Genomic DNA, 23,333 nt, shown 5'->3' on the forward strand with positions numbered 1-23,333 from the left:
TGTTGTGGGCCGAGGCGAGACATTAAAGTCGCATTATACATCGCAGGCATCCGGCAAAGCTCCTCTGGTTTCGCAACTCGCGAGGCGCGGATTCCCGAGCACCGAGGCCTTCAACGAGAAAGATTCCAAAGAATGATCTTTAATTGCCCAAGAGTTTCTTAATTAGTATTGGAGTGCTGACACTGCTCAAAGTTTAAATCACAATGTTTGCACTGGTTTCATTTATTTTTAGCTTCGGGCTTTAAAGCAAATTTGTTTTGTAAATTACAGTTTAGAAATGTGCTGCTTACTGGACCGAGGTTAGGGATAGATAAGCTCGACTAGCCGGGTCAAATTGAGATATATCCCAAGCGATAAGTTTCCCGATTGAACCGCAAGTGAACTTCTTCGTCGGGCGAATTCGCGGCGACTGAATTCCATCCTCTGACATGCTCCATTTTTGCTGGAATTCCCCAATGCGCCACACTTCGAGCAAGATGCTGTGGCGAAAAGCTGCGTACATTTTTATTGAAAGCTTCAAAACGCCAGCGGATACTTCTACCACAAAAGAAAAGGAGATTAAGCTTTAGAGTCAGCTTTCAGCAAGTGCTAGACGCGCCTCGGGGTCCTGATGTTTTCCTCATCCTGCAGAAATGTGGGTATGTACGTAATAGTAATACAACTGATGGTATTGGTATTTCAGCATCTTTAATAACTGCAAATGTTCACGTCCATATCAAATTGATATTTATTTATTAATAGTCACTAAAGACACATATGTACGACAAAATATATTGACAAAATATTACTGTAGTATTATTTTTTATTTCAAATGTTAAAAAACATCTTATGTTAAATTAATGGTGTGAAATCCACCTCACAAACCGTTATGTTACGTTTTATGTTTACGTTAAATGTTACGAATATTTATAAGATTGTATATACATACATATATGTATGATTACTTATTACAGCTTTTAAGCCAAAGTCGAGTTCCGTGCTTTATTTTTAGGAGTTGTTCCCACGGTAATACGACTCGGCATCGATCTGTTAGAAATGACACTCCTCGTGGATTTAGGATGGTTCCTGAGAAACAGACACGAATTAGAATTATTGGAAAACATAAGGACACAATAGCAATGTAAAAGTGGAATAACATGTAAATAAAATTGTGGGGACAACAAACACCATTCTGATAGTAAGCGAGATTAAAAGGTGAACAAGCAAATCGCAGTGCAAGTGGCTCATAACCGATCAGTTTGGCCAAGAAAACAGGTTTAACATACTAAATTAGTGCATTTGATCTTACATGCCAGATCAAGGGAGTTGTTAGTAGAACAAATAATTCCAACACCAAATGACCAAGAAATAGTTCTCTTCGGATTACCTATGATAGGACATTTCGATCAAACCTCGTGTTCTCGAGCGAAATCTCTTCCTCACTGTTGTTGACCTCCTCACCCTCCCCCCTAATGCTGCTCAGGCAGAGATAATAAGTGGACCTGATTAGACGAAATTCTTGCAGACCTGCAGATTGCTTACCTCTCCTGCAAGAGTCTCAACGTGCTGCGCTTCAGAATGAACAGTATAAATATGATGATTCCTTGGGACCAATTTAAGTAGTCAGCCACCAGAAAGACGTTGGCCCAGGTTTGGTTGGATTGCGAAATGTAGGAGCCTATCTCCAAGCTCCAGGACAATCCCATAATGATGAAGAGCCGTAGGAAGAATGTGTAACTTTAATGAAATCATAAGGAGACCGTTATTCGAGAAACTTTCTTCAAGGAAGTCGTTTAACTTGCGTCTGTTTGTCGGAGTTCAGCTTCTGCTTCCTCTCTTGCCTGTGAGCAAAGTTCTGGATGTCCTTCTTCACTCCTATTATACGCCTAGCCGTCAGGATGAACATGGTTATGTTAAAGGCAATAAGAAATACCATTGGACCGTAAAAGTAGAGCATGGCTGACCAGGCTTGAGCTATTGATGACAAAGGAGAAAGCATAATGGTGAACTATGTGCACATACATATATATAGTTGGATGTCGGTACCCACTATATATCCAACAGTGTGCCTCCTCGCCCACACGAGGATTCCAATCCTGGTCTTCCACGACGTTATCGGCCAGAACGGTGATTCCGGTCAGGACCATCGACATGCCCCAAGCATAGGTATTGTAGGCCAGAAACCGATGCTCAGAAAAGAATCGATTCGCTTTGTGGGAGGAGCCTCTGAACGTGTTCCAGAGATGTAGACTGATGACGGAAAGCCAAAGGAATGCGGCCATGACAAAGAAGTAGCCCAGAACACCTAAGAAAGACGTTATTGAACACGCCCTTTACCGTACCGTCGACATTATCTAACCTGCTGGTTTGCAAAAGCTTATGGATATCTGCCACAAATCGAACAATAGGAAAAGATATCCCATAAAGAGACACACCATGTAGCAGATGAAGCATTTTCCATGCAAGTTTTGTAGTTTCTTGACGAAGAGGTAAACGGCGATCGTTAGAACCATGCATATCAGCGAAGTGATCATCACTGTGGGGAGAAAGGTATAATCGCACGACAAATCAGGTGATTGTATGGTATAGCTTACCAACCGTCTGACCGGTAATTGATGGCACTATCAAGCAGTTGTGAGGTGCAATTCGAATAGACGTTGCATTACCATCTGCGAAGGTAAGATGCTGAAGGCAGTATTCCCTCTTGCTAAGGGTCACACGGTCAAAGTGGCGAAAGAAAGTTCCGTTCTAGAATTAGAAAATACCAAGTAAACCAAATATTTCTTGAACATATTAGGCAAATGAACCTCGAACAACGTGTACTGATCCTGCTCTTCTCGGTTGTCCAGGTAGAACATTCCGTCACACGGCATCGGTAGATCCCACTGGACGATTAGTTCGTTTTTAAAGTGTTTGCGGGACACCGACCCGTCGTCAAGAGTCACGTTAAGGAAGGGATCGAGTTCAGTCAGCTCCTCCTCGGACATGTTGTCGTTGCACACACCATTATCCATAATGTGGTCGTGAGGGCAGCAAAATCTGACACAGGGCTTCAGCTTGCACACACATCCTCTTATGTGACTGGCCACCTTCTGCTTGGAGTCGTCCGGGAGAATCCTGAAGTCATATTCTCCCGTCAAAATGGCCGGAACGAGCAACCCCTCAAATAAGTACGATCCATTCTGTAGCCTTTCAGCTGCCGAAATATCGACAGTGTCGAAATAATCGCATTCGGGAATGTCTGCATATGATTTTTGAATAACCAGCACCAAAAGTATGACAGTTGATATCCGAAGAACGAAAAGAGTTTTCATTTATCTGTAAAGGACACAAGAAAGGACGCCTTTTGCCAAGATGTTGTTGCCATAGTTGGAATTGGAAATAGCAAATCCAATGATAAGAACTTAAATGGTATGGTGATATCGTACAAATGAGAAATGAGAAGGAAGTTGTAATTGACAAAACGAAGATAGTCCACATATTTTTTCCCGTTTGTCATGCTGAATGAGGTTGATTTGTACATACATTTTGTTGTATAGGCCGAACAGTTGTTCTGGTTGATTTTTGAATTAGGAGGATTTCTCTAGCAATAAGGCACTTAGCTATGGAAGGCATTTTCATTCCAAATTCATTGTTAGCTACGGCTGCATTCTGTGGTAATTCGATTTTCATTCGGTTCATCTTCAACTTCCTGATGATCCTATATACAAAAGTGGAGGATATATGGAGGATATATGGATATGGTGACGGGGTGGTCTCACATTTGATCACAACACACTTAAAACTTGGTTCCTCCAATGCCTTGGGCTTCCAAGTAGCTAAACCATCAAAAGTCATTTGCAAAGCAAAGCATTAGCCAAGAAATGTTAATAAGAAATAATAGTAAATAAAGTTTGATTAATTTTTAAGATGTGCCAATTATTTTGTTCGGGAAAACCGAAAGTTATTTTTTGCTTATTATTATCCAAAACTAATGGTATGATATTCTTGTACAACAGAAAATATGCTTTATTTAAAGATCGATATATTTTAGGTGGTTAAAGTCTTCGCACTTTCTCTGACAATAATTAAATTCGTCGCTGCTTATATGTATGTGTAAATGCACACATGACACACCCTGGTCCTCGTTCTTTATTTTATTTACTTCCACAACAGGGAAGTCTCATTGTACAAAAATATTTACGCTTTTTTCTTCTCGATCGGTGTATCACGGCTATTTTCAAATTGAGAGTTTGGGTTCGTTTGACAATCGATCATTTAAGTTTTATATTGTTCTGCCCAACTTTTTCGGATACGTATATGCACAGATGTTTGTGTCAACTGAACTGAATTAAAATGAACGCCTACTCTCTCACGCAAGCGATCTCTCTCCATAAGACATGAATGCGAGGAAAAAGCGATATGAATGTTGTTGTTGCGCAGGGCAACTCGCGGCCGGCGGTCTGCCGGCACGATCAGTGTCGTTTGTACAGAGTAATTTTTCGCAACTTAGTTTCTGGACTGGGAATATTTTTATTTATTGAAAATATGGATTGATGTATTTTCATGTTTCATGATGTTTTAATGATATAATGATATAATTTTTAAATCATTTTTTATTTATATTCTGTTTGACATCGGCTTAATCAGTGACGTTTGAATCGATATATTGAACATGCACTTGCACTGACGATAGTCAGTTTTGATGTCCTGTTTCCACGGAGCACATTTCAGTTTTAAGGCTAAAGCGACCGCTTTAACTCCATAAAAAGTTGTATGATCAGCTGATAAGTGCTGTTTTGTATATGGAATAATAATAATCGTAAAAAATTCAACTTCTTATACCCAATATCGTAATCTTATCGTAAACTGTTAACTCGATTGCGCTTATCAATTACAACTAAAGGCTATATCGATACTATCGTGCGATATCAATATCGATACTAGCATCCATCACTAGCCAGTCCATTTTTTCATTGTGTCGGTTCAGTTTATTTCGGTTTGTTTTTCGTTTCTTCCGTTTTTGTGAAAACCCCAGTTAATGGACAAAGGACATTAAGCCACGCTCGCGCATCTATATTGATTGTTAACCGGTCTTCGTGAATTTTTTTCTACTTTTGTTGTCCTTTCTTTAAAGCGGCAGCCTGAGTGCGAATGTGTGAGTGTCGGTGGCTGTGCAGTGTGTGCTCTCTTTCCGAATGCGTTAGAAACATATTCTGCGTTTGTTGAATTCAAAATCTAGTTGGTGGAAGTATAGTACAGCAGCCCGAAAAGAGAGAGGTAAGAAGAGCCCGCCTCTCTGCCTTTCCCTTTGTGCTGCATCTTCTTTCGCTGCAGTGTTTGTAATTATTATTGTTATTCTTCCTCTTGCTCCCTACCTCTTCCGGAGTTCCACGCAGGCGGGCAAGGGAGAGAAATATAGTTAGAGAGAACCATCCATACACGCAAACAAATCTCGAAAGCCGCACGGATGTAGTGCAACGAAGGAAGTGGCAATAGCGTTGATAAGGGGGAATGAAGGGGAAAGGAAGATAGCCAAGATGCACTGCAATTAATCGTTGATTATTTGTTTACAAAATCGTCAATTAACCGTAGATCCCAATACTCCGTTTTCTTCGGCCATCTAGTCGACATACAGAACAACAAATACAAATGACCCAATCACAGGAGTGTTAAACGAATGGACGGAAGAATAAGCACAAATCAGCTGCAATTCTACACTGTAAGAAACCATGTCCAATAATAAATGGGTAATTGCAATATATAGTTACCTCATTTGCACCAGTTCTTGGTTATGTTTAGTTTACAAAACTGATCATAGTCATTGCTTAACAATAATGCAACATACTTCCCAGTTTTCTGTCTGTGCTTCTGGGTGTGTATGAGTGTCGCCCGGGTCTTTGGTCTTTATCCGGGGACTGTGATGCATGTGGAATATGAACACGAAAATAGCATATTCAGTTTGTTGAGCGTTGAACAAACAGTTGTGGGGTGCGCTCCGCGCTCCCCCTCCCGCTCCTGCACGCCAAAAGCAATAAAAATTAAAAGGCAAACAACGATAAGCGGTCCCAACCCCGCTTAGGAAGAAAGCCCCATCCCTTCCTGGGGTCGCCACCCCTTCCACGGCAAACACATGGCAACCCTGAGGCTTAACGGGCATAAGGTAAGCCCAGCAAATGCATACGCCAGACGATAATTAATGCCAGGCCATCGTAATTGATGCGTCGGTGGCACGAGAGAAAATCAATCGGGAAGCTTAACCTGTTTTTCCACAGGCCTCCGTGTTCCATGTTCCCGGAGGGTGGACCGCAACTCCTCGAAACCGGGGAAATCCATTTAGACCAAGCTTTTGCTTTCGGTTCCGCCAAATTCTAATTTTGCACAGGGAATTGGGGTCGCCAAATTGAAATTTCAATTTTACGCATTTAATTATATACCGATCATTGCGCACATAAATTAGTGCGATTATATATGACGTATATTATGATAGAATAAAAAATGGAGGAAAATTTAAAGGTTCTTATAATATTCGTACAACATAAATCTAGGATACTCTTGGAACATTAGCATTTGACTTTGATTTGGGTTGCCAGGCGTCAAGACCAGCTCGTCCCAAAGCAAATCAGCTCGAAAGACGCGTGTAATTGATGTGAGTGACATCGCTCCTTAGAACCCATTGAAAAGTTTAGCTGAACACACGCTTTGTTTGGCCTAGGCTTTGTTGCTTTCCTTGTGGCTGGCGTTTCTCAAATTTCACTTCCTTGGAAGTACCACATCTGCGGTTTCCATTACCTCATATGGTTCCATTGTGCCCGTTTCCCTTGTCTCTGGAATGATTTCGTAGATTGTGCCACCCCGAGAGATGAGCACTCAGCAATCCCAAGACACAAGAGATCACAAGTACTCTTAGAGAGGTGCAGGTCCAGGGGGAGGTGCCCTAGGAAAGTGCTTCGCCAGCAGCTCAGCTTGGTTAAGAGAGAGCCGCAGAAAGCAATGCGAGCTGAGGCTGCTCCCATACCGTTATTCGGTCAGCGGGATGGAGAAACAATGACGGGTAAACAAACATGTGTCCCGATGATAATTTCGCACAGAAGTCGGTCAACGAACCGAAAAGCGAGAAACAGCGGTCGAACAATGGACATCCCAGTGGGCCACCACATAGGCGTTGTCCATTTTTTTATTTTGATTTCGATTTCATAATGAAAAGTCAAAGCGGCTGGCTGGCTGGCTGGCCATTGACAACCTGCCCTAAATGGGCACCGATCTTAACTGGCTTCCGGGGAAATATGGCGCGCAGCGTGGGGCACTGTCCACCGGGTCCCGCTTCCCTTTTCATTCATCTAGTATCGGGTCTAGTAACCGGGTCTCGTGGGCGTCAGAGAATGACGCAAACCATCCAATTGTTTGTTTTTAATTATATTCCTATTTTCGAGTGCTGTTCTCTTTCGCCAACCTGTTGATAACCCAGGCAAGCACAGTGGTCCATAGCTAATTGTAACTCAAAGAAATGAGTTTCCATAATTTAGAATTATAAATTCAAGACTATTGGTTCTGTTAAGGAAGGGCTGGGTATTTGAATTATTATTTGTATTAGTATTATTTGAATATTTGTACATTTGTAGATTAACCTTGTATGTTGTTCCCTGCACTTGTCGTCGTAATCGTGGTGTTGATTTTCCCTGCTGATAATGAAACGAGACCAGTGGTCGAAGATAAGCACTAAGTCTGTTTCAATTTTTTTGATCGCAATACATACTTTTCATTTATAGCCGATTAGTGTTTGTAAAATACATTTATGCCTGTCATTCTATTCTAGTTCCTGATCTGGCACTTCTAGATCTGGCACTAGTTGTGCTTCCTGATCCGCCAGATTTGCCCGTCTTCCTCTCTCGCCTGTCAAATTACAAAAATATCTTTTCGATAACGAGTTATTTTTACTTACAATTGCGTTCTCTGCCTGTCATGTGGGTTTTCATAGAGGCAATTCAGGAAAGTAACCTATGCCGCACTTTTTAGCGATAAAACGATGTCTGTGTAAAAGCAGTCACTGCCTCAAGAAAATTCGCTAGTTAGACCCCGATCGATAATTACTAGCAACTACATGGTAACCATAAGAAAAAGCTCAGTATCTTAATTCTTGGCCCTTTTCAATTCGCGCCATGTCCGCCTTGCGCAGTTCAACAAAAACGGGTTTAACCCAGTTTTGTAGAACAGTCGACGTCTGCGTAAAATAAGGTTGAAAGGTAAAATATGTGGATAGTGCTTCCAATTATATACACATAGATACTTGGGTCTGTGTATATTAGTCGAGAGCATTTAAGCCAATTACACGGCACATCAATCATTAGCAGACGATTTGAGGCTTGGGGCAAATACACTGAGACAATTACAATCCATTATTATTATTATTATTTAACTTCAGTTAATAAATAAACAGGCATTATAAATTAAAATGTATAAATGTTTATGCTACTTTTTTTTACGAATTCTGATGGGATGATTCTTAGAATTACTTTTAATAATGATTCCTATGATTCAAAAATATTTTCCTGAGTGTACGAATAGAAAACGAGCTTGTATTAGTACTGTCCCCTATATAATGGCAGACTTTACCTTATCTTCAAGTTTGACAATGGTTATTCTGGGCTGTCTGCGGCCCACGAGTAAGAAAAAGCTACGCGGTGCAGTGAGAGAGGCAAAGAAAGGCCACAAAGACGAATTATTAGTCACCCAGCACTTGGCGACTTTCGTCTGCGTCGATTGCTTGTCTGGGCAGAGCAACTACGTGGAAGTATGCACCATCCAATCCCGCGGGGGATATAGAAATGAGAGGCAGGAAAAGCGAAGCCCTCTATTGTTAGGTAGTGTGTTGTGTGTTGACCATAAAATAACAACTAAGAAAATAAACAACTGCAGCGGAAGAGGAGGCGTGAGCGCTTTTCATTGCTTCAACAACATTGCTTCAACAAGCCGTAAGTTGGTACTCATATGGGCCCCGTTCTCAACCACTCTTGTTTTTCAGTCAATCAGATATCCATCCACATGAAAAGGAGCCGAGGGAGGCAGCCAAGTTAACTGGAAACAAAACATCCAGCAAGCATACTAAGCTAAGAAATATAAACACTCTTGCCAATTTATCGAATAAACAAAAAGCCGAGCCAGGAGAGGCAGTCCGAACAAACAGGGAGCTCCTTCTCCGCCATCTGCGCCCTCCAACGTGATACACGAAGTTTTGTACCGCTCGAACCCGACCCGAATCATGGAGTTCATGGAACTCGGTCATGTTTGAGCGCTTTCGACTGAACAACCTGACTAGAACCTTTCGCCTGCGAGGAGGCGGCCCAGAACTGGCGCGCGACAAGAAGACCCCGCAACGGCAGCAATGCGTCACCGTCCTGTTCCTAGATGACATCACGCACACCTTTCGGATCGAGGTAACACCCACCCCTTAAGATTTAGCATGCATACAGCCCCTAAGCCGTATATTCTTGATTAGACAGGGATCCGTTTTAAAGTTCCACTTGCACAACTTGACTTACACCTATGTATATATCCGTGATTCCGCGCATAATTATGCGGTATGCGAATCGTAGTCAAAACAAAGAAAGTTTCGCGGTATTCATAATCATCACTATTCATTTATTCAATTTTATCTGTTCACTTTTGGCTGCTGTGCACTCAGAGCTCACTTTCTTCTCGACTAGCATCTCCAGACACGCACTTGTCCGCATTGTTTTCCAATCTCCAGTCGAGGTTTCACTTTCTTTCACCTCAATGATCGAGTAGTGTGTGTGGTTGCTGCAGATTAAGATTATAGTAGCCTACCAAATTGCATCCAAATGGATGTCGATTAATTACTGTAGTTGCTATGAAGGCAATGCGAACAAGAAGTAAATGGAATTTAAGTTAATAATCTTAACTAGTTGCTTTTGTATTAAGAAATTGTTATAAATATGCATTTGTACACCTTTTAGAAACGTGCGAAAGGCTCTGAACTCCTGGATCAGGTCTTTCAATATCTCGAGTTATCCGAAAGGGACTACTTTGGTCTACTATTTCCACAGAAGCCGGGTGACGTCGTGGTAAGTTATGAAGTTTTCCATTGCTCTAAAAAGCATTTATAATTACTTGACACGCTTTTTCTTTTCAGAGATGGGTTGATGCTCAGAAGCAGTTTAAGAAGCAATGCAGCAGCGTTTCCCTCGACAACGATGCCGTACCATTATTAGAGTTTAGGGTTAAGGTATTACAACAGCGCTTTCCATTTCCTTCTACAAAAAACATTAAGATTTCTTTTTTTTTAGTTTTTTGTAAGCGACCCCAGCCGACTGCAGGAGGAGTTCACACGCTACCAGTTCTATCTGCAGATCAAGCGCCACATTCTACTGGGCAAGCTGCCCTGCTCCAGCAACACCCAGTGCCTGCTTGCCAGCTACACTGTGCAATGTAATTTAATGACCTTCAACAGCTTTACCTAATGAGACAGCACCAAACCATGCATTTATTTTACAGCCGAGTTGGGAGACTTTAACGCGTCAGAACACCAGCCGGGCTATCTGAGCGGGATGCAACTGCTCTGCGACCAGACAACGGAGGCGGAGCGGAAGGTTGGAGAACTGCACAAGTTGCACCGTGGGCAGCTGCCGGCGGACGCGGAGTACAACTACCTAGAGCACGCTAAGCGATTGGAGCTATACGGGATTGACCTGCACAGGGCCACCGACTCCAACGGCAAGGAGCTGCAGCTGGGCGTATCGGCCGTCGGACTGCTCGTCTTCCAGCATTCGTTGCGCGTGAACACCTTCTCGTGGAGCAAGATGGTCAAGGTGTCGTTCAAGCGTAAGGACTTCTTCATCCAGTTGCGCCGCGAGCCCAGCGAGAACTACGATACTTTGCTGGGCTTTGGGATGAGCAGCCACAAGCACGCCAAGGCGCTGTGGAAGTCCTGCGTGGAGCACCACAGCTTCTTCCGCCTAAAGCGACCACACCGCCTCTCGCGCTTCCTCAACATCAGTTTGGGTAGCAAGTTTTACTACTCTGGACGCACAGAGCTACAGGCAGTGCAGGAGTCCAAACAGCGTGGTCGCATTCACAAGGTATTTGTGCGCTCGCCGAGCAAGCGGCTTCTGGGAGCGGCCGGAGGTGTGGGAACGTCAGGCTCCTCGGGCGGTACTCCTATGCAGCAGCACAGCGGCTCCGAGAGCGCCAACTCCCACAACAACGGAAAGCCAGCCGGCGCAGGAACCATACTGACCATTACAAAGACAAGCCGTCCGCACGATAACAAGGTCACCTCCAAGGAGGCCGATTCCATGCCGCGCAAAGCGTGGGAGCAGCAGAGCGACGAGTATGACATTCAGCTGTAAGTAGGAAATAAATTTGAAAACTGTTCCATGAGTTAAGGTTACATACGCTACTTGTTTTTTTTTTCATTGACAGCGACGTCGGGTTTATTGAACAGTGCACCCGGCGCTTCGAGTCTGCATCCCCGTCGCCCATGCCGCCCGCCTACAGCTCCGGCCAACACAGTCCACTTCTATTGCCAACAACCATAGCGGACGCCGTGGGTCATCAGCAGCCTGAAAGCGGCAGCGACCTCATCACCATTCGCTTGCAGGCCGACGAGCAGGGACGCTATGGTTTCAACGTGAAGGGTGGAGTGGATTTGAGCCTGCCCGTTCAGGTGTCAAAAGTGGTACCCCATACGCCCGCCGATCGTTGCACTCCGCGCGTCTGCGAGGGCGACGAGGTACTCATGATTAATGGCCGGGATGTGCACGGCCTGCGTCACGATCAGGTAGTGGCCATGATTCGTGATTGTCGTCATCAAGCCAGCGGCGAATTGCTACTGACGGTGCGGCCTCAGCGTTCGGCCCCTCTGCTCCTTGAGGAGGAGCCGTTGTACCAGTACGTCCCGGAAAGCGATGAGATCGGATCACACTCTAATCTGCTCGATGGGGATGCTTTGTTTACCCAGAGCCTGCTGCTGCTCAGCGATGGCTTGGCCTCGGGCGCCCTGTTGGCGCAGTACGAGCTCATGTACAGGAAGAACCCGGATCTGGCCATCACTGAGGCTCGGAAGCCGGCGAACGCGCCCAAGAACCGATATCGAGACATATCGCCATGTAGGTTAAAGGTCACTAAATTGAGGCATTTTAACATGGAAACCCTATTTCAGATGACTGCACCCGGGTATCTCTGGTCAACTCGCTCACAGGCGACTACATCAACGCCAACTACGTAAACATGGAGATTCCCGGCGGAGCGGTAAACCGATATATTGCCACCCAGGGACCTCTGGCCAGCACCACGACGGACTTTTGGCGCATGGTACAGCAAGAGAGCAGTCATCTCCTGGTGATGCTAACGACCGTAATGGAGTCGGGTCGCCAGAAATGCCACCAGTATTGGCCGGTGACCGGTGAGGAGCTTCAGCTGGCGGAGGGATTCTCGGTGCGATGCCTCAGCGAGAAACCGGACGAGACGGGTAGCTTCGTCTTCCGCGAGTTTGTTCTGAAGGACAAGCACGAGCAGCGACACATCCACCACATGCAGTACTTGGCCTGGCCAGATCACTGTGTGCCCTCCGATCCTAACCTTTTCCTAGAGTTTACGGAGCGGGTGCGCGCCGCTCGAAACCGCACGCTCCTTCAGGAGATCGAGGAGAGTCTGAAGCAGGTGCGCCTGATGGATGCCGATGCGGATGCCGACGAGAACGGCGGACTGATGCGCGAGCGCAAGTGCGCGGCCAGCAACGGAGCCACTCCGGAGGACGAGACGCCGGTCTCGACAAGCGTGCATCAGTGAGTACAAGGGCTATGAATTCGAATAGGTGATGGATATCATCAACCGAATGTTTCATCTTATTAATATTCAGGTGCATCAGTGCAGCCAATCCACCTGTGATTGTCCACTGCTCGGCGGGAATAGGACGTACTGGAGTGCTCATACTGATGGACACTGCGCTGGCATTGATGGAGGCTCGAGAGCCAGTGTATCCGTTGGACATTGTGCGCACCATGCGCGATCAGCGTGCCTGCATGGTGCAGAATGTGGTGAGTACTGCTGGATAGGATTTACTTGTGGGTTTCCTATAATCGTGATCTAAAATTCCAGAGCCAGTACCGCTTCGTGTGCGAGTGCATCTGCGCCGCCTACATGAAGATCTCACGCAGCAGTGCGGCCATTAACGACGACGAGGATTAGGGGCAGGACCATCCAGCTACGCAATCTACAATCTTCCGCTAACACGCCCCAAGTTTTTCTTATTCTATACGAAGCTTCGTCTAAATCTATTTAATTTTTAGGTCCCGTAGACATATGTTTAAAACTGATTGTATATCATTACTCTTACAAATCCGTATATTGCATTATCAACTCCGTTCATAAGGTATCCCCAAATACACACTTACTTATACATTATCTCTCCATCAGTTGCCGAAAGTGCTGCAAGGAACGATTCTAAATTTACAAAGCCACCACGGAATGGTTAACGAAGTGAACCAACTACCTAATCGAAGTATACAAAGCGAAGCAAATGGCAATTTATTTACACCCATCCAACGCTACGCGCCACCCACAATTGGCGGTCGAGAACAATACGCAAATAGCAACCGAGAACGCGAACCTTATACACTGATAGACATGAGAAGATAAAACTGTTAGTATTTTAGCACCAAATCAATTCATAAATGTATTTATGCTGAACAAAAATCCAATAAAATGTGTAATTAAAAAACGAGTCTATTGTTTCTTCAGTGGGGAGCCTTGTGTGTTGATATTTATACATGTACGTTTTTTGCGTACATTTTTCAAAATATCCGCCGAGGTCGGCGCCAACAAATTGGCTTTGCCTAGAGATGAAATATTTAAAAACTATAAAATATCGTTAGATGTTTCCTTGCACGAAAATGTATTTTAACTTTTGGAAAATAAGTAGGCTTGATTGTTTATTGAGTTACTAGTATTAGACGACTTTTTAAGTAGCATAAGAAATATTGTTGGGCGAATATCAGAAGAACGTAACGTAAGTTATTTTAAGGTTGGGAGTGTTTGACGCATGCGTCTGATCCCTTGCTTGGTCCATCTTTAGCTTTGCATTGGCTTATAGATTTCAGTCGCGAGATGAGCTCCACCGGGTCCCTTAGAGGCTTCCACATTCCGCACCTTGCAACGGGAGAGACTCCCAGAATTCGTGTGGATAGAGCCTGTATCGAATCTCATCCAACCCCAGAAATTTCGACCAGTAACAGGCTGGTGGCACCTGGTGAGCGGACGGACAAGAAAAATAATGGGTCCATCAGGACCCACATGAAACGGAAGGCTAAGTGCATGAAGAAGGATTCGTTGGAGGCTGACGGCGAATTGGTCTTGTTTCCGGACGCGACGAGAGCTATCCGGAGGAGTTGAACAGGCTTATTGGACCACTGAACTGTCAGCTGTGTAAGGTGCAGATGACCTCGAGAAAGCGCGCCCGGGATCACTACGAATCGAAGGCCCACGACCGACACATCAGCGCCTGGCTGGCCAAGAATTACACGGAGGTGGGTCTGGAGGCACCTCCAGTGAAGCGGCTGGCCAAGCAAGGACCAACCGGCCCAAACGCCTTTCACTGCGACCTGTGCGACCTGGACCTCACCTCCTCGATGCACGCCCGCCAGCACTACTTGGGTCGAAAGCACATGCGTGTGGAGCAGGGCGTCGCGAAGCCCTCCGGAGCCAGGAACTGCGATACGTCGTATGGTCGTCACGGCATAAGGAGTCTGTTCCCCAAGACGGAGGGCTTAACCAAAGATTCCCCTACGGACGTATTACTATCAGAGAACAGCGCGATCAAGCGCACCTGCAACCTGTGCAAAATAATGGTCACCTCTGCTGCACAAATGCAGGCCCACTTGGTTGGAGCCAGGCACCAAAAGAACTTTAGAACCTCTGGGCAGGATCACGATCAGTCGGAAGATGTTCGTCTTCCGGAGGCGCCGACCTCTGAAACGAAGAAATTGGATGCCGCGGAACAACTGGCCTTGTATCGCACTCCAATGGGTCAGTACTACTGCCAGACCTGCGACATGATGATGAACCATGAGACCATCTTGCAACAGCACTTTATTGGCAAGAAGCACCTGAAAAGGGTTAAAAATCTTTCCCAAACTGAGAAGAACGTGTAAAGAATTTATTTGATATTCCCTAAGCCTAAGCCATGAGTTCCCGTTAATAGTGCCGTTGACTTACCAGCTTGAAGCTAGTATCTTCATAATAATAATAAAAATAATAATAATAATGACATTCAAGTGTGGGAAACAGCTATATTGTGGTATATTAAACTCGTTAAAATGAATAAAAATTTCTATGTGCCAAGAGAATTTTGAAATTTCTCTATCGAACTTCCACTATCTGACTTATTCTGATATTCTTGTTTAAAAAATGTTTCTAAATTTTGCGATTAAAAAGAGGTTTACCCATGGATAATAAGCTTTCTTAGCCCCACTTAATATGATCACAAGGTTTTATTTTTTTTATGAACATTCTCTGCATTTATTTTTAAAATTATTCGCCGTTGTGATTTCGTAGATAAATCGGTTTTATAACTGTCAAGCCAGAGACATATTGAGTTCAAATCAAATAGTACTAAAAAGTTCAAATCAAATTCGAATACGAATCGACACTTATTTAGAAAAAGAAAAAAATTTCGTTATTTCACACCATGGCCGAAGAGATGGAGGTTGAGGAGACGGAGGACTTCCACGACATGGACTTCAATGACGAAGAGCCATCCTGTAGTGGAGGAGCTGGCCAAGCCAGGACGGAGCGCTTTGTGGTGAAGAAGTGGGTTGCGCACGCCATGTGGGGATGGGACGTAGCAGTGGACAACTGTGCCATCTGCCGTAACCACATCATGAACCTGTGCATCGAGTGCCAGGCGGACCCGAATGCAAACCAAGACGAGTGCACTGTGGCTTGGGGCGAGTGCAACCACGCTTTCCATTACCACTGCATCGCGCGCTGGTTGAAAACGCGCCTGGTCTGTCCGCTGGACAACAAGGAGTGGGTCTACCAGAAGTACGGCCGCTAGCGAGGACTATGGATCGGGCAGGAGATGGTGATAACTGTTTGCTGGCATGTAATTATTGTAATTAAATTAGAGCGGACTTAGGTTCCAAAAGAAGGTTTACGCTTCCTGGTCGGGCAGGAGTTGGTGGGCCGTGGGCCTAACGCCAGTTATATGTTCGATTTGTGAGTAAAGCGAATCGCGCTCCTCTACTAAGCTAGCGTACTTTTGTTGCAGCTCCTTCTCGCGGTCCATCTGGCGACGCACGTCCTCTTGCAGCGATTCCAGTCGCCGAGGCACAGCGATGGCCTCCTGTTCGCCCAAAAAGCGGAATGTCGAGAGTGAGACAGAGTTCTGCTCAATCTGGCCGTACGTGTCCTGAAGCTGCTTAATCAGCACCTGGGCACGCGCCTGGTAGCCGCCGGTGAGAATCTTCAACTTCTTCTCGATCTTGCCGCAGCGCTTGGCTTCCTTGGCCATGTGGCGGCGATTTGTCTCCAGCCGTTTCTCGGCAGACTCTAATCGATCCTTTTTGCTGGCCAGATTGGCGCGTGTGTAGCGATGTTGGGAGGGTAGGTAAAGTACCTGGCCGAGGCACTCCTGCCACACCTGGGCATAAACGTCTAGGGGCAGTTCGCCATGCGCCATGCGCTCCTTCACCACTTCCATTTCCTCTGTGAGCATTTGCTTGGCCTTCGCCAACTCTTGCTGCGAGATGTCCTCGTAGGGATTGGCCTTAAAGTAGCTTTGTAGCTGTTCCAACTTGTGCTGCGACTGACCGGGCACGGGATCCTTGACCGAGTCGTACACTGCGTAGAAAAAGGACGTTAGTTACTTGGGTTAAAATGGAAACGTTGGGTTTACTCACGCTGCATGGTGATCATTTCGTGTTTAATCAGTTCTTCGGCCTGCTGCTGTTCCGTAAGATTCTGTTTCTCGGACTGCGGTCGCAGAATCTTGGTGTTCACTTCAGTGGGTCGCGGAAGACAACGCTGAATAACCTGGGAGCGCTTCTCTAACTCCCGCTTTCGTCGCGCCTCTTGTTCCGCCAATAACCTGGCGTCGACATCCGCCTGATCCTCGACGGCGGGTTCTGAGCTGGTCTCGATGCGCTCGCTTTCCTCCTGCTCGGGCACCACGATCTCGTAGTCATTCCGTGGAGCGGGCAGCGTGGAGAGTCCGTCACGCAGTGTAGACTTTAGTTGCTTTTGGTAGTTTTTGTAATGTGCTGGGGTCTCGGTGACGCCCATACTCTCCTCGGGATTGATACTTAGCTTGTCCCTCACGAAGGCAGGTGTGTTGACGGCACCCGTAGCCCCTCCTGACCCCTTTACGGGAACTAGGGCACCGGAGGAGGGCGTTTGGAATCCGCCGGGAGTGGCTGCTCCGCCCTCGCGTTGGGTTCTAAACGGCGTGGCAATTACTGTGTTAGGCGTGGCGATGGAGGCCGCCTTGGGCAGCACGCCGGAGAAGTCTGACTCGTGCAGCGGTGTGTTCAGGCCGCCTTTGAGTGGCGTCTCTGTGTGGGTGAGGGCCATCATGTTTTGGGCCTCCTGCATGATGCGATCGGTGTACGGAGCCGGAGTACGTGGAGTGGCTGCAACCTGGGGTGTAATGGAGTAGTCGGCTAGCAAAGCATCCGTCGTCTCTATGCCGCTCTCGCCGGCAATTTCCTTTGCCATCTCACTGGCGCGTCCCAGCTTGACTACCTGCTGTAGTTCCATGTCGGAAATCTGCGGCGTAGGCAGGACTAGTTTGGAGCGCTTTCGCTCGGGCTCCATGTTTTGCAGCATTGCGGTGGGCACTTCATTCTCCTTGCGCTGCTTCAGCTTCTGCTTGTCCCGCTTGCGTTCGCGTTCCTCCTTCTCTGAGCGGAGTTCTCCATCTAGGTCCTGCTGCCGCATCTTGTTGAAGTCGGGTTCAATTTTCTGCAAGTGCTCCTCGGAAGTGTCGTAGAATCCGTGGGCAGGACGCTTTTCGAAAGGAATCTCGGCGTTGTAGTCTATTCCCTTGATCCGCTTGCGATTTCCGCTGCCAATGCCGGCGGCACGAAGCTCACGCCGCTTTTGGAGAGTGGCCAGGCGGCGGGCTTCCTCCAGTTGCTTTTCGCGAGCCTTGCGCTTGGCTTTCTTGCCCTGCGTGTTGGCCAAGCGGGCGCGTGCCTCGGACAGCATTTCCAGCTCGTCCTCGTCCATGTCCTTGGGATCGGGTCGCGCCGGCTTGGTCTCTGGATTGGGGTCAATCTCTCCGGGCTTTAACTTGCGAGGATCGTCCATCGTGTCCTCGCCATCCTCTTTGCGTTGGGCCTGGTCTCTGTGCGGCAGGAAAGGGATCAGAAATTTTCTACTTGGTATTTTATGCGTTGAACTCACAGCAAGTACTCATAGCGCTCCAGGCACTGGGCTGCCGTCCGCCCGATGATCGGGGCTATGGTGCGCCACTGCGTCGGCATCAGCTTGGCCAAGTGGAGCAGTTTCTCGTCCTCCTCGCGGGACCACTCGGTCTTCTTGATGCTCGGATCCAGCCACTCGTACCACCTGGCCTTGCACTGCTTAGCGGACTTCCTGTGCAGGAGGGAGGCAATACGACTCCACTGGTTCTTGCCATATTTCATAACCGCAGCTTTTAGGATTTCATCCTGGAAAAATTAAATAGGTAGCCCATGTAAGCCATGTGTGATTAACCCATAAACTATTGGTATAATTACCTCCGTGTTGCGCCACACGCCGCCCTTGATCATTATTCGCGGCATTCTGGGATCTTATGTTGCTTTCTGCCGTATATAATGGATTTTCACAATTTTCACTCGAGTCCACGAAACTCCGCTCTTTTTTTTGCAGTAGCCGCTAGCGATGGTTAGTCCTCGATAACATCGATATCCCCAGCACGTTTTGCTATATTTATTGAAACTCTAGTAAAACTATTCTAGCTTAGTTAATAAAATTGCCCTATTTTTTATTTTGTCTTCGTAGAGAGTTTGCTTTAACTTCGGTTTTAATATTCGCAACTTAATTTATTGTATTTAATAAAGGCCTATTACACACGACAAAACATAATGATACAGTGTGACCCAATATGGTTGTGCAAACAGTGCTGCCACACTGTGTACAGCAACAGCTGTTCGCTATCAGTTATTTTGTGAGGAAAAGTTGTTTTTCTGCGTAATGCATATTGTGATGCGGAGTTAAAAGGCTAGTTCCCAGGAAGCGGAAAACCGGCAACCGGAATCCGGCACCGGGTAGCAACTGGACCAAGAAAGGCACCCACGATGAGCGATGCGACCTATCCGGGATATTACGGCGGCAACCAGGTGAGCAACCAGCGAGTACCTGTGGCCAGAAAAACACGCCGTGTGTCTTCCAGCTGCTCCCGCTGTCGCATCCGCATCCGCACCAGGACCTGTCGCTTTCCACACCGGTTCACTCCTTGGAGCAGGACTCCAGCTTCGGGGGATTCTTTGACGACGAGCTGGTCATCGGATCGGGATCCGGATCTACCTCCTCGTCTGCTGCAAATGCCACCGCTTCTGGAACTACTTTGTGGCTGGCCGATGGCGGGAATCGATCACCTCCTGAGCTGGCGGTGGAGTCCCAGCCCAATCAGGGCATTCCCTTTGTCCAGATCCACACCACCGACTTGCAGCAACCGGAGAAGAGCTACCGCAATGCTTTCCGCAGGCGCACAGCGGAAATCAAGTCGGAGGAACTGATTAAGTCGGAACTTGCGGAAGCGGCAGCAAAGGATCGCCTGAATGCCACGCCAACGCCACCAACTCGAAATTCCAGCTGCGCCAGCGTGGAGGGCAAGGCAATGATTCAGGAGGGCCCGCCTCTTATCCTGCGCTGTCCCAATTGTCCGTTCTTAAGCCTCTGCCAGATGCGTCTTCAACAACACCTTAGCCAGGGAAACTGCTATATGGAGCAGCACAGGAAACAGTGTCCAGGTGAGGCATAGTGCGCCTTCAATATGAGTGCTCTGCTAGGGTGTTTCATCCTATTTGCATTCACTTTCTTTTCACGTGTTCTTCGACAGGCTGCTCAAACATTTTCTACACCAGCGATGCGCTCAGCTTGCACCTTAGCTTGGACCATCAAATGGAGGACAGTGAGACACTCACACTTGTGGGCGGAAAAGTCACTGAAGCACAGACCAAAAAGCAGACTCAGATGTCGCAGAGCCAAAATCGACCCAAAAGTCGCATCTTTATAAAAAGCGTGGACTGCCTAAGGGAGCCACTCCCGAACTTCCCGCCCTTATTGCCGGATAGCGGGTCCGCCGCTAACATTCTTGATCTGCTGGAAGGTGTGGCTGTAGGAGCATCGCCGAGCGAACAGACTATGCCACCAGCACCTGCTGCGAATTTACCCGCTCCGCCGCCAAAGGCCAGCCAGAAGATCTCCATCAAGAGCGTGGACGTGCTCAGGGAGACAGCTTTGCTGCCGTTCGACTCCCAGATGCAGAATCATTCGCTCATTACGGACAATAGTCTCCTTGAAGTTCCTGATGTGGGCGGGGAGCCGGAGAAGCCGCGTCAGCCGAAGATTTATATCCGCAATGTAGACATCCTCAAGGAACCTATGGTTTTGCCATCTGCTCTGCCCGGTTTGGGATTCAATAGCAACATGCCGTCGGCAGCAGAACCCGGAGAAAGTGTACTGGTTGTAGGAGGAGCAGATGGTGATGTCTTCCAGTCGGAGACACTACTCACGCCCATGTGCCAGCTTCCAGGATTCGAGCCCAGCCTCGCCCCGCTCGCACAGATGTGTTCCGAGGCATTTCCCTTTGATTCTGTGCTGAACGGCAATGGAGCACCTGCCTCCCATGTGGAAAACACACGTTTTAGTGCTTTGGACCTAGATTTTGGTGTGGATTTTGTTCCGGAAGAGGCAACTCCGCCACCTCCTCTGAATGATCCACTGACAATAATGGAACCACAACCTGTCCAGCTGGAGCACTACATGCCACCTACGACTCCCATTACGACCAAGCAAAAGATCTTCATCAAAAATGTGGACATTTTGAAGGCACCGCAGAGGGGCACCTTGCACCTGCGCACTGTGGACGAACTAAACCTGATGAATCGCACCGAGGTTGAGCACTTAATAGTGCCCAATCTGGAACCGATGGCAATGACCATGATGGAGCTTCCGCCCGTGCAGCAGCAGGCTATGGAAGTAACTTCACAGCTTAAGGGACCAACGGAAACGCTTGGCGAATTCCAGCCCTCTATTAGTGAAAGTTGGCCCAGCGAGGATGGCTATGACCTACCTGAGGATCTGGAGTGCTGGCCATGGATGGAAGATGCTGTACCAGAAGCTGGACTCGGTTTGCCTACACCCAGTGAAGTAGCTAATGCTCCCCCACTTTATGGTTTGTCTCACACTTCAGTGGATCTGCTAATCAAGGATTTTTCGCAGTTGTACGCCGCACCACCGGAGGACACACAAAACGCAGAAGAAGGATCTGCAGTGGGAGGACGAGGGACAGTTCCCCCGCTAGTACCGGTAACATCCTCGGAAGGGACATCCTCTGTTGCTCAAAGTTCAGCCTTAGGTAGTTTGCCAGTTCCGCCGCTGGTTCCCTTGGCAGCCGAGATGAGTGCTGCTATCGAAAAGCCAGCCCGCATCTATGTGGCCAATAATCTTCTTCCCGCCGCCGTGGACCCACCGCTTCTTGGAGGCGGCACCTCGGTCAGAGGCCGTCCCTATGGAGCCAAGCACTCTGGTGGAGCAGCTTCCAAAAGAAAACTCTCTCTGGGGCCAAATCAAGTGCCAGAGGGAGGCAAGTGCCTTGTGGAGGGTTGTATGTTCCGTTTCAAATCACCCGTAACTTTGGAGTATCACGGCAGATGCCACAATGGACTCCTCAGCTCAAACCAACCCGTGGTGTGCCCGGAATGCAAGTCCAGCAACTTTAGCAATTGGAACTGTCTGCATACGCACCTCTGGCGGACCCACCAGATCGACATGGAGCTGTACTCCTGCCAGCTGTGCAGCTTTAAGACGCCCATCTATTCGCGTCTCGTGAACACCCACGCTAAGATCCACTCGGAGGAGCGAAACTACAAGTGCGAGCAGTGCGGTAAGGGATTTAAGAACACCAAGCAACTGAAGAACCACCGTCGCTTGCATCGCACTCAAGGATTAGGCATGGGAAAGCAGTCGAACGAGCAGATTTCCGAGGGACCAGAAGGCAATCCCGTTGTAATGCATCGCTGCGAAGATTGCGGCGCCGCCTTCAAGCAAAAGAAAACCCTCAGGGAGCACCTATGCAAAGAGCGAAACGAACAGCTAGAGTGCCCCGAGTGCCAGCGCCGTTTTGGTTCCAAGAGCAGCCTGAGACTTCATCTCCGAAGCCATCAGGAGCATAAACGTTTCCGCTGCGACACCTGTGATCACGAGACCAGCGATCACAACGCCTTTCGGCGCCACCTAGCCACGCACAAGGAGAGGAAACGCTACTCCTGCCCGCACTGCGACTTCCGAGCCATCCAGAGCACCGCTTTTCGGGTTCGATAGATTTCTATTAATCATTAGTCAAGTTTCTAATAGACTTGCTCTCCTTGGACAGATACACCTTCAGACCCGCCATCCTGAACAGGAGCTGTCCACAATCATTTACAAGTGCAACCAGTGCAACTTTACCAGCATCAATCAAGGTCTGCTGCAGGTTCACCAGGCCAAGCATGACGCCGGAAGTCACAATCAATCTTCAGCTTCATCCCAGGGCCATGTTCCGTTGGCGAAACAATCACAGATCAAGGTGGAGAGTAATTTGGTGCTCGCTCATTCCAGTACAAAAGTGGGTATGGAGGTGATCAAGGCTCAAGATAATATCCTGCAGGCTTCCTAGGGACGATTTCATCCCTTCTGTACATATTTTAGAAGATAGGTTGCGCGAGAACAAAGTGCCGCTTAGTTTTTATCGAGTTTTATACCAAAACTGTACCAATGTTATTAGTTTTAAGTACGCAGGAAGCCACAGCAAAGGGGAAAACCCCAATTCGGATGCTTGTTTCTTTGGAAGGATGATACTGTCGATGGATTGGATCTTTTCAACTGAAGACACACTCACATATTGATTTTGTACATCCCTTGAAGTGCAATCCAGGACTTCGGAATTCTCCGAAGATAATTCTTTTGACTTTTACTTTTTTCTTTTCCTGTATATGTTTGTCCTAGAATTTTAAGCATATGTTGCTGTACATAAGTATGTATATAATAGTTAATTGGGAAAGGCTTTATTAATTAATTGAACACCAGTTTCATTCCCTTCGTGTATATAGCATGCTCAGAACAGAAATACATTTACAAATCTCAAACCTCTT

At 47.1% G+C, this 23,333-nt stretch overlaps 6 protein-coding genes and 1 long non-coding RNA gene across 17 annotated transcripts in view; 5 read left to right on the forward strand and 2 right to left on the reverse strand.

The window, feature by feature from the left end:
• LOC116800947 overlaps positions 1-23,333 on the forward strand; it is a 97,403-nt gene that overhangs the window by 14,693 nt on the left and 59,377 nt on the right. The gene's annotated exons all lie outside the window — the stretch shown is intronic.
• LOC6610175 (G-protein coupled receptor Mth) lies at positions 785-4,336 on the reverse strand. Of its 7 annotated transcripts, XM_032717798.1 has the most exons (10): positions 4,163-4,336; positions 3,741-3,797; positions 3,505-3,679; positions 2,787-3,297; positions 2,574-2,727; positions 2,339-2,515; positions 2,030-2,284; positions 1,782-1,953; positions 1,522-1,716; positions 957-1,065 (listed from the first exon to the last, which is right to left on the reverse strand). In XM_032717798.1, the coding sequence occupies exons 4-10, from the start codon at positions 3,291-3,293 to the stop codon at positions 957-959; spliced, it is 1,569 nt and encodes a 522-aa protein (XP_032573689.1). In that variant the 5' UTR covers positions 3,294-3,297; positions 3,505-3,679; positions 3,741-3,797; positions 4,163-4,336. The 7 variants fall into 7 exon arrangements, 6 of the variants coding, with proteins under 6 accessions (XP_032573688.1, XP_032573689.1, XP_032573690.1 ...); XM_032717799.1 differs by lacking the exon at positions 3,741-3,797; XM_032717796.1 differs by lacking the exons at positions 3,505-3,679; positions 3,741-3,797 and having other exon boundaries at positions 4,163-4,335.
• On the forward strand, positions 4,921-13,696 carry LOC6610176 (tyrosine-protein phosphatase 1). Of its 4 annotated transcripts, none has more exons than XM_032717779.1 (10): positions 4,921-5,116; positions 8,981-9,392; positions 9,933-10,040; positions 10,109-10,201; positions 10,263-10,404; positions 10,471-11,320; positions 11,398-12,083; positions 12,137-12,761; positions 12,836-13,013; positions 13,075-13,696. In XM_032717779.1, exons 2-10 carry the CDS (start codon positions 9,240-9,242, stop codon positions 13,162-13,164), a joined length of 2,925 nt encoding a protein of 974 aa, XP_032573670.1. In that variant the 5' UTR covers positions 4,921-5,116; positions 8,981-9,239; the 3' UTR covers positions 13,165-13,696. The 4 variants fall into 4 exon arrangements, with proteins under 4 accessions (XP_032573670.1, XP_032573672.1, XP_032573671.1 ...); XM_032717781.1 differs by lacking the exon at positions 4,921-5,116 and adding an exon at positions 5,137-5,238; XM_032717780.1 differs by lacking the exon at positions 4,921-5,116 and adding an exon at positions 8,712-8,819.
• On the forward strand, positions 13,961-15,327 carry LOC6610178 (zinc finger protein 346). The gene is given in 3 exon segments (XM_002034750.2): positions 13,961-13,984; positions 14,051-14,335; positions 14,338-15,327. Coding segments are annotated over 2 exon segments (1,041 nt in total). The 5' UTR covers positions 13,961-13,984; positions 14,051-14,082; the 3' UTR covers positions 15,126-15,327.
• Positions 15,538-16,109, forward strand: LOC6610179 (RING-box protein 1B). The gene has a single exon (XM_002034751.2). It carries the CDS (start codon positions 15,662-15,664, stop codon positions 16,028-16,030), a length of 369 nt encoding a protein of 122 aa, XP_002034787.1. The 5' UTR covers positions 15,538-15,661; the 3' UTR covers positions 16,031-16,109.
• On the reverse strand, positions 16,105-18,845 carry LOC6610180 (cell division cycle 5-like protein). Its single transcript, XM_002034752.2, has 4 exons — positions 18,714-18,845; positions 18,379-18,644; positions 16,875-18,319; positions 16,105-16,815 (listed from the first exon to the last, which is right to left on the reverse strand). The coding sequence occupies exons 1-4, from the start codon at positions 18,756-18,758 to the stop codon at positions 16,127-16,129; spliced, it is 2,445 nt and encodes an 814-aa protein (XP_002034788.1). The 5' UTR covers positions 18,759-18,845; the 3' UTR covers positions 16,105-16,126.
• Positions 19,154-23,327, forward strand: LOC6610181. Of its 2 annotated transcripts, XM_032717773.1 has the most exons (5): positions 19,154-19,316; positions 19,370-19,949; positions 20,039-21,351; positions 21,424-22,515; positions 22,577-23,327. In XM_032717773.1, exons 1-5 carry the CDS (start codon positions 19,275-19,277, stop codon positions 22,856-22,858), a joined length of 3,309 nt encoding a protein of 1,102 aa, XP_032573664.1. In that variant the 5' UTR covers positions 19,154-19,274; the 3' UTR covers positions 22,859-23,327. The 2 variants fall into 2 exon arrangements, with proteins under 2 accessions (XP_032573664.1, XP_002034789.1); XM_002034753.2 differs by having other exon boundaries at positions 19,275-19,316; positions 20,039-22,515.

This window comes from Drosophila sechellia, chromosome 3L (assembly GCF_004382195.2).
Source record: "Drosophila sechellia strain sech25 chromosome 3L, ASM438219v1, whole genome shotgun sequence".
Lineage (NCBI taxonomy): Eukaryota > Metazoa > Arthropoda > Insecta > Diptera > Drosophilidae > Drosophila > Drosophila sechellia.

Excerpts from the sequence above, each read along its gene's own strand:
- LOC6610179 (XM_002034751.2), top strand. The coding sequence starts at position 15,662 with ATGGCCGAAGAGATGGAGGTTGAGGAGACGGAGGACTTCCACGACATG.
- LOC6610175 (XM_032717797.1), bottom strand. The coding sequence starts at position 3,293 with ATGAAAACTCTTTTCGTTCTTCGGATATCAACTGTCATACTTTTGGTG. Across the intron at positions 1,954-2,029 it reads GGCACACTGTTGGATATATA|CTCAAGCCTGGTCAGCCATG; the intron begins GTGGGTACCGAC and ends TGTCATCAATAG. Across the intron at positions 1,066-1,521 it reads TTGAGACTCTTGCAGGAGAG|GAACCATCCTAAATCCACGA; the intron begins GTAAGCAATCTG and ends TCTGTTTCTCAG.
- LOC6610176 (XM_032717779.1), top strand. The coding sequence starts at position 9,240 with ATGTTTGAGCGCTTTCGACTGAACAACCTGACTAGAACCTTTCGCCTG. Across the intron at positions 10,405-10,470 it reads TGCCAGCTACACTGTGCAAT|CCGAGTTGGGAGACTTTAAC; the intron begins GTAATTTAATGA and ends TTTATTTTACAG. Across the intron at positions 13,014-13,074 it reads CCTGCATGGTGCAGAATGTG|AGCCAGTACCGCTTCGTGTG; the intron begins GTGAGTACTGCT and ends CTAAAATTCCAG.
- LOC6610180 (XM_002034752.2), bottom strand. The coding sequence starts at position 18,758 with ATGCCGCGAATAATGATCAAGGGCGGCGTGTGGCGCAACACGGAG. Across the intron at positions 18,645-18,713 it reads GCGTGTGGCGCAACACGGAG|GATGAAATCCTAAAAGCTGC; the intron begins GTAATTATACCA and ends TAATTTTTCCAG. Across the intron at positions 18,320-18,378 it reads GAGCGCTATGAGTACTTGCT|AGACCAGGCCCAACGCAAAG; the intron begins GTGAGTTCAACG and ends CCTGCCGCACAG.
- LOC6610181 (XM_002034753.2), top strand. The coding sequence starts at position 19,275 with ATGAGCGATGCGACCTATCCGGGATATTACGGCGGCAACCAG. Across the intron at positions 19,317-19,369 it reads GATATTACGGCGGCAACCAG|CTGCTCCCGCTGTCGCATCC; the intron begins GTGAGCAACCAG and ends TGTGTCTTCCAG. Across the intron at positions 22,516-22,576 it reads TCCAGAGCACCGCTTTTCGG|ATACACCTTCAGACCCGCCA; the intron begins GTTCGATAGATT and ends CTCCTTGGACAG.